Genomic DNA, 9499 nt, shown 5'->3' on the forward strand with positions numbered 1-9499 from the left:
AGAAAAAAATCTCCATGAGATTATTAAAGTGAGCCCCAACTTTGCGTCTTGAAAATATTTTAATAAACCTCTATTTTTCATTAAAATAAAAAATAGCTAATCCTTGATCTCAACAATAGATAAAATGCAAGTGTGAAAAAATTTTAGAAAAATGTTATTTGTCTTGGGGTAATAAAGCGTAAGGTGATCTAAATGGTACATGACAATTTAATTGGTTGTTGTAAAAGGGCTTGCTTTTTTTATTCATTTATTTTTCAATCATTGATTCATGATTCTCTCAAGTGTGTTACTTAACTCATGATAGTGTAAGTGATAAGTCAATTTCATTTAATAGATTACTTTTTAATATTAGTTTTTTAGAAGAAAAAGTGTATATATAATTAAATAAAAATATTCAATTAGTATGTTTTTTCAACATAGTTTCCACTAAGGTTTTATTATTAGTTAATTTTTGTATGCAGTGGATAAAGTGATATAATAAAGACACTTCATAACTTTTATGTAGCACCTATGTACTTTAATTTGATACTGTACAATCCTGTAAGTCGTGAGATTTATGCTGTAAACGTATAACTATTAAATATATAAAATACTCTTTCTTTCAAGTGGGCCTGTTTTTATCCATACAAAGTGACTAATATACTTTTAAAAGCATTAATTTTGGCCAAATTATTGGATTCTTTGTACAGATAGATTTTTACCAAGTTAAATGAATAATCTCTTTCGAATTACTCTTTCAATGTATATGCGCGCGTACATATGCTCACAAGTTAAATGAATAAGCTCTATCTCTCTTTCCTTTACAGGGTACGATTCTTTTTCACATAGATCACAGGTCGAATAACAGAAAAACTTAGCAGATTTCATGTCAGGTTATTATTGGTTTACATGAAAGGGAAAAAAATATATATATAAAATAAAACTATGGTCAATGGAAATTACTAGTGGTCTTCCAAACGTTTCCACCCGACAAAGTTTTCTACTTTGAATATATATACCAACTCGCAAACCAACTTGAACCTTCTTTGAGATATATCTCTTATATTTTATTGCCAGTAGGGCTTGTATTTTGATGCAGAGTTGGAGTTTATAATGGAAAAAATTTGAGGGCTATAGCTTCATCTCAAGCGAGATTATATTATTATCTTCAACTTTCTTTTTGCTTTTTTGTTAATATAATTTAATAGTACTTACTATATTAAAATTACTTAATAATATTTAAAAAAAAAACGCTTGTGAAGAATTATTACATGCTGATCTAACGTCAATAAATTAGTTCACCGAAATTCAAACATCATCAAAAACATTCTTTGAGCCAAAGAAAAAATAATCATCAAAATTATTCATTTTATAAATGGTTTAATCTTGTCGGTAAGTTATTAAAATCCACCAATAATTTATAGATAAATTAAACGCTTTCCATATATACTTCCCCAGATATATATTGATGTATTTCTCATGAATTAGATCCAATATGCCTTTTTTCTTTCCTTCTATTTTTGTTGCACTTGATTTGTCTCAAGCACTACCATGTATTAATAACACAATGGACTGTTGTCAAATAAATTATGTTAAGCATGTTGTTAACATAGTGTAAAAAAAAAAAAAAAAAAAAAACAAAACAAGGATGTATGCACAAACATGGTAGAAAAACAAAGGGTAAGGTTCAGATCCATTTATTAAGTATAATAATTTTTTTCATATTTTTTTGGATTCTTTAATTTATCGTATAGGGAAAATGCATTGATTTCGAATTGAATAGGATAAATATGAATGAAAGTCCTTTTTTTTTTTTTTTTTTTTTGGATTTTCGTTGAAGAATAAATGAAGTGAGATTTCCATTCTTATGTAACATGAGATCACATTACTTTGTTTCCTTTTCTTTAGAAAAACATATTATTACTGGTGGATAATCATTAATGATACCTATATATAATTTAAATAGTTATTATTAAAAAATTTATTTTTAAAATTTTAAAATAAAAATAATAAAAATAAATATTTCAATTAAAATTTAATGACATTACATTAATTGAAGACAAAATAAAAAAAAAAAATCAAATATTATATCACTTGTCCAATACAAATGGAGACAAAAAAATAATAAAAAAAAATTGGAGCATAATAAAATATGAATGAATGAATGATTAATAAAAGGCATGACCATTGACCATTATGAAAAAAACATATATAATTTTTTTTAAAAAAATGGAAAACCCACGACAACGAAATCACTAAATTAAGGGTTCTAAGCTAACTACAGCAACAAACCACCTCAGCAAGTGCATGAACCAAATTCCATATGCCTATACAACCCTCCTCCCCTCCTCTATATATACCCACCATTCTCCTACTCTACAACCTCACTTCCTCACTCTTCCACTCCCCAAGAGATATATATACAAAGAAAGAGCGAGAGAGAGAGAGAGGCCACACTCAAAGTCAGTGAGACAATTTCTTCTTGCAAATTCAAATTCCCTTAAAAAAAAAAAAAAAGGAAAAAAAGAAAACAAATAAATATGCCTTCCTCACCATCTCTAACTCTTCTTTCCAAATGCACCGTCTTCCCAGACCGGAACTCCACTCTTGGAGACCTCAAGCTCTCCGTCTCCGACCTCCCCATGCTCTCCTGCCAGTACATCCAAAAGGGTGGCCTTTTCACTCGCCCTCCTCTCCCAGTCGACTCCTTCCTCGCTCTTATGAAGCGCGGTCTCTCTCAAACTCTATCTCAATTCCCGCCTCTCGCCGGACGGTTAACGACCGACTCCGATGGCCATGTCTATATAACCTGCAATGATGCCGGTGCGGACTTCATTCACGCCAATGCCGGCCATATATACATCCGCGACATTCTGGGTTCTGTCCATGTTCCTGAATGTGTGAAGGAATTCTTCGCTTTCGATCGAACTGTCAGCTACAATGGCCATTTCAGGCCGATTTTGGCCGTGCAGGTTACCGAGCTTGCTGATGGGGTTTTTATCGGATGCGCTGTGAACCACGCAGTCGTCGATGGGACCTCTTTCTGGAATTTCTTCAACACGTTCGCTGAGGAGTGTAAAGGAGTTAAAAGGATTTCGAAGCAACCGGAATTTAGCCGCCAATCGGTGTTGATCTCGCCGGCGGTGCTCAAATTGCCGGAAGGTGGACCTAAAGTTACCTTCTCTAACGACAAGCCGTTGAGCGAGCGAATATTTAGCTTCAGCAGGGAAGCGATTCGTAAGCTGAAAGCGAAAACAAACAACCAGAAATGGACAGACAACGAAGACGACGACAAACTCACCGCCGTTGAAATTTTGGGGAAGCTCAGTAACGACACGTTTCAAAATAACGGTAAGATGAAGAGTCTGATTGAGAACTGGTTGAAAAACGGCGTCGTTGCGAAACAGCAAACAGCAGAGATTGAGTCAAACAAAGCGACGGCTGAGATTTCATCTTTCCAATCGATCTGCGCGCTTCTTTGGCGAGCGGTCACGCGTGCCAGGAAGCTTCCTAGCTCCAAAGTGACGACGTTTCGGATGGCGGTGAATTGCAGGCAGAGACTGGAACCGAAGCTTGATCCGTACTACTTCGGGAACGCAATTCAAAGTGTACCGACTTACGCGTCAGCGAGTGACGTATTGTCTCGGGATCTGAGATGGTGTGCCGAGCAGCTGAACAAGAACGTGAGGGCACACGATAGCGGTATGGTGCGCCGGTTCGTAGAGGATTGGGAAAGCAATCCGAGGTGTTTTCCTTTAGGGAATCCCGACGGCGCGTCGATCACGATGGGTAGCTCACCGAGGTTCCCGATGTACGACAACGATTTCGGGTGGGGAAGACCGATGGCTGTTCGGAGCGGTAGGGCGAACAAATTCGACGGCAAGATCTCGGCGTTTCCGGGGAGGGAAGGAGGTGGGAGCGTTGATCTGGAGGTCGTTTTGTCCCCGGAGACGATGGCGGAGATTGAGTCGGATTTTGAATTCATGCAATACGTATCGAGCTAAAGGAGCCGAGTTCTGATGAGAACTGTGACGGTTATGATTGAGTGCGGTTTTACCATGCTCAATACTATATGGACTCTAGTTGAAGATTATAGTGACGATAATGATGACAATTGGACCGCTCAATTGTGTTTTGTGTTTAAATAAGCCATCTGAACGATTTGATTTCAGCCGGGAGGTTGGGGATGTTTTTCTTTCTTTGTGACATATTTTATGTTTTTGTAATATTACTTGTTTTTATACTTTTGCTTAATATCATATACTTTCTGATTTCTTAATGTTAGACTTTGGTCTTAGATTTTAATATATATCTATGCACACACATACACATATACGCAGTTTGATAAAATAAAGAATTTGTAGATTTACATCCCCTAATTTCTTTTCATAAATATATCACTATATAAATATATATATATAAAAAAAAGATATTTTGATAAATTTTTCATGGTAACTTTATTAGATATTTTAAAAAATAAATTTAAAATTTTATGTTCGTCTAATAAAATTTTAAAGAGTAAAATAAATTTTATCAAGATTCATATAAATTCCAATTATATTTTTGGAAGAGATAGGTTGATAAATGTGTTTAAGATAGAAAATTTATTAGAGATCCCGATAAGAAATTAGCTCTCTCTCTCTCTCTTTCTTTTTAATTCTTGGATAATATCAAAAACTAGTATTTAAAATTTAAAAAATAATAAAATATAAATTTTGTTATATATTAAAATCATATTTAGAAAATATAATCTTTTAAGATCTGATAATTAATAAATACAATTTAAAATTTTAACATTTGATGCTACTGAATAACTTAAAAAAAAAAAATTCTTATATGAATTTTCATATTAAAGACTTTGTTTCAATCTGATTATATATATATATATATATTTTTTTTTATAATAGCTTGTATCATGCTTTGCAATGCTATTTTGAAGTATGCAATAATTGTGATCAAATAAAAATAGGCCAAAACTTACCACGCCAGTGTGATCTCCTCCTTACCCTTCATCATAAGTTTTAACAATAATTGTGGTCTTGTGCCATCTAATTTATTTATAAAAATTTAATAATGGCCTTTTTTTATTAAACAAAATGGTCATCACCATTAGTGGCATAACCAGTGAGACTCATACATGATGCAGCAATTTAATTAATAGTCCAAAAATGTTTAACTTGTCATACTAGATTTTTTAGCTTGAAAAAAAAAATATATATAATTAAATTTAATCAATTAGTCATTATCAGGTAAGCAATGGATTTTTTTATGATCATTATTAATGATGATTGTTTGCATCAATGGATCTTTTTAATAATCACCACTGATGGTGATTGTTTACACCATTATTTTCGGTTAAAAAAAAAAAGGTTAGAGATATTGTAATTTAAAATAGAGATAATATTTTGTATCATTATATATATATAAATTTAGATTAGACTGTCAAGTAGATTTTATTTTTTATTTTTACATTATCATGTACGTTTTATTTTTATTTGTTTATTTAGTAAAGTCTTTTTATTCCAATCAGAAGTTTGCCTAGGAATTCTATATGAAGGGTCCTATAGAAGATAAAAGACATTTACAACACTACACAACAATCCTTTTCAAAATGTGTCACTAGCATTATCCTATTTTTATTGTTATTGTTCTGATTTTATTTTAACGTTAAGAACAATTTAAGATTATTTATTTTTTGTTCTGAAATACAATTGTCTGATTGAGTAAGATTCCTTTGCACAATTATTTTTCCTATTATTTTATTGCATTCTATTCTACCTTTTTTTTTTTTTTTGGGGGGGGGGGCGCATGCTTGCATTTTCTTTTATAGATACTGGAACATTTTTAATAAAAACTTAATAAATTTTTTTAAACAATTTATTTTTTGGAATGTCTGGTGAAACCTTAACAGAACAAATTAAGAACAATGTTATCTTTTGATAATTATCTCTTGATGAGAGCTTGGACCAGCTGAAACAATCATATATGAAGTTTGGAGAAGCCTTAATATCAATTATTTAATAGCAAAAAAGGGTTATGGAGCTTCCTCTACTAATGTTCAGACTGATGATGACCATGATCATTGTGAATTGCCTGATGAACATGATGATTAGCATGAATCCTACGAAGTTCTAGATGTGAAGAAAGTTATTGAATCACCTTCAATAAATCGGGATATTTTAGTTGGAAGGCAAGAAGTTGAAGACAAAAGTCAAAATTATGACCAAATTGAAGATAAATTATTCTAAAGGCGAAGCCCAACAATTTTGGGACCACCAATATTGTGGTAGGTGAAAATTCCTGATGGTTATGATCATTATTTTAAAAAGTATTCATAGGGCATACGTAACAACTTGTCTTGAAAAACACCACAAATTTGAATTTTTAAGTGGTTTGACCAATGTTGATAAAGTTTGACAATATTTGATTTTTAAATGGGATTTGACTTTGAATCTTATACCATTTATGTAAATCTCGTCGGTACGAGTTTGTGGACATGTGGAACATCAAAATCGAAGCTATAGTTTGAAAGTTATGGTCAAAACAAATCATTGATATTTTTGTAATTATGGGATATAAAAATTAGGTTAAATTGGGTCACCTTGATGCGAATCCCTCTGTGCTCATACAATCGACAACTCGCTCGGGTGCTGACTCGATACGAATGAAGATTGGGCTGATCATTAGAGCTCAAGCCAAGAGGTTTAGGGACAACCTTGTTGCCTCTATCTAGGGAGTAATTCATTGTCAAGAGAGCTTGTCCATAGCTGAAGATCCAAGACTTGTTTTGGGCATACAAGTGGTGGAAGCCGATAAGAACCTGGGTAGCAGTTTTGGTGCATTTATGGAGTCCGGGTAGCAAGAAATGGTTCCAACTCTTTATGGATTCAATAAATATCACTAAGAGGTCATGGAAACAAGTTAAGGTAAAAGTAAAACTAACTTGTATGGACTTATACGGACAGCTTCAAAATTTGGCCGAAAATTGTTGTATTGCTTGCTAGTTTTACTGTATTTTGCTGAGTTGGCTTTTTCTCTTTCCTCCAAGCAAGGGCATAATGTGAGACTCCATAATAATATTATTTGGCATCCTATGAAGCACATAGAAGCCGATTTGGAGCTCAAATTGGTCAAAAATTGGTCAACGTCAACTTAGTCAAAAAGCTAGTATTTTAGTTTACTAATTTGATTATACTTTTTGTTTTAGGAAATTACCATTATTATTTTTTATTTATTTATTTGCTGGATAAATAAGTTTAGGAAAGTTATTATCTTATTATTTTCATTGTAAATTAATTAATTTCTAATTCAAAATAAAGGAATTAATTAATCCAAATTAGATTAGGAAATGAGGAGACTTTTGGCCATATTAGGATTAGGATTCTTCATTGCATGGTTGGTTTTTCCTTTTTGTTTTAAGGTTTTATTTTGTTTTATCTTAGCCTATAAAAGGCCTTGTTTTTGAGGAAGAACACATCATTAAAAATATTTAGAATTTATTTTGTGAGATTGAATTTCTCTTTATTCTTTTGAACACCCAAAACACCATTAGAGAGTGAGTGTTTTAATTGGACTTATCAATAGGACTTCCATTACCTATTGTGGCGTCTTCATTACATACCAAGGTTTCTAATCATAGATTGGTTAGGGGTCAAGGTGACCATTAGAACTTGAACATAATTAGATCCGGACTAATATAATACAGGTTTAGGCGCAGGTCGTCCTAGGTTCGTATCATTTGGTATCAGAGCCGAATTTTGTTCAGGTTTGATCTATCTTTATTTGCTTTATTTGTTTTTGTGTTAATCTGCAATTTTAGCATTAGGTTAAGTTTGCTTCTATCATCATACACATTCTGCATATTTTAAAAAAAAATAAAAAAAATTCATTCCTAGTTGAATTAGGATTTAATAGTTTTATCGTATTTTTGTTTCCTAGTTTGTTGGTTGTTTTTCATCATTGTTCTTGTTAATTTTGGTTTTTGTTGATTTTTCTTTGCTATTAGTCTTATATATTTGCATTCGTATATTCAAAAAAAGAAAAAAGAAAAAGAAAGAACAGCCGAACAGATTAAAAAAAAAACTCCACTTTTGTATTTTGTTGGAGGTCACGGGTTTGGTGATTATTTGGTGTTGGAATTGCAATTGTGGTGTTGATTCTTGATACTACAGTTTTTTTATGATCTATGAGTGAAAAATAAAAAAAAAGGAAGAAGAAAAGCCGAATAAAATAAAAAATTTCGGCTTGTTGGAGTTTGATTTGTTTGCTGGAAATTATTGAAGCTGCTGTTTTGTTAATTATTTATTTAATATTTGGAGTTGCTGGAGAATTATTATTTTTTTGCTGGATATTTGAATTTTGGGTGTTTAAATTATTTGGATTAAAATTAGTTAAGGAATTTGATACAAAAACTTGAATTACAAGAACGACAACCAACACTATTCTTTTTTTTTTTTTTGATTTGATTCTTATTCGTGTTTGAAATTATTTTTCCTAAATTTTATTCTTGAATCCTTAATCTCTTACCATCTGGTCCAGTTCTTGCTAATTCCAAAATTTTCTTATTATTTTGCTTTATTTGTCTAGAAAGCCGAAAACTAGGATTTGTTAAATCCATCTATATTGCTTGCTTTTGGCTACTGTTTTATTGATAAGTTTAATTAAAACATACATGTGATCTAATTGCTATTTTGTGGGTGTTTTAATTAGAACTTTGAGATAATTCATTGAGTGGAAAAAGGCAAGAGTGTGTGAGCTTAAAAAAGGGTAAAAGCCAAAACAAGTGTGAAAATACGATTGTCGAGACCTTGATTGAGTGAAACACATGAGGGAGTGAATTTGGTGAGGTCTTATTTTATTTTTATATTATTCATACTAACATGGCAGATTCAAGGGTGAGAAGAGGAGATCCACCTTTAAAAATTAATGAAGAAGAGTCCATAGGATTCCATGGTGGTTCCCGAGCTTCAGGGAGTGGTGAGCAAACAGACATGAGGGCTATATCGGAGCAATTACAGCGGATGAATGCCTAATTTGACAACATAGATCAAAGGATGGATAGGATGGAAACATCACAAGGAGGGCCAAATATAAGGTTAGATGGTCATGGAGGTCGAGGTCGAGGTTGAGGAGGCCGAGGGGGACCAAGAGAGGAATTTGGGGGAAGTAACTTTGGAGATGACTTGGATGAGGGGTTTGATGAAATTTTTGAACCTCAAGAAAGGCCAATCTATGGGAGACCAGCAAGGAATGAAAATGATGATCTAGGGAATATCAAGGTAAACATTCCACCTTTCATGGGAAAAAGTGATCCAGAGGCATATTTGGAATGGGAGGAGAGAATGGAGATGATTTTTTGATTGTCATAATTATTCGAAAGCCAAGAAGGTGAAGTTGGCAGCAATGGAATTTGGTCATTATGCACTCCAATGGTGGAACAATGAGCAAAGCACCCAAAGGAGAGTTGGTGATGACTTGATTACTACATGGCGACAAATGAAAGGAGCCATGAGGAAGCAAT

At 32.7% G+C, this 9499-nt stretch overlaps 1 protein-coding gene across 1 annotated transcript; it reads left to right on the forward strand.

Moving 5' to 3' along the window:
- The first annotated feature begins 2314 nt into the window (after nucleotides 1–2314).
- Nucleotides 2315–4263, forward strand: LOC107413810 (uncharacterized acetyltransferase At3g50280). Its single transcript, XM_016021853.4, has one exon. It carries the CDS (start codon nucleotides 2520–2522, stop codon nucleotides 3981–3983), a length of 1464 nt encoding a protein of 487 aa, XP_015877339.3. The 5' UTR covers nucleotides 2315–2519; the 3' UTR covers nucleotides 3984–4263.
- The last annotated feature ends 5236 nt before the right edge of the window (nucleotides 4264–9499 follow it).

The sequence above is a fragment of the Ziziphus jujuba genome, chromosome 8, assembly GCF_031755915.1.
Source record: "Ziziphus jujuba cultivar Dongzao chromosome 8, ASM3175591v1".
NCBI lineage: Eukaryota > Viridiplantae > Streptophyta > Magnoliopsida > Rosales > Rhamnaceae > Ziziphus > Ziziphus jujuba.

What these genes read in the sequence shown, in the direction of transcription:
- LOC107413810 (XM_016021853.4), top strand. Translation starts at nt 2,520, where the DNA reads ATGCCTTCCTCACCATCTCTAACTCTTCTTTCCAAATGCACCGTCTTC.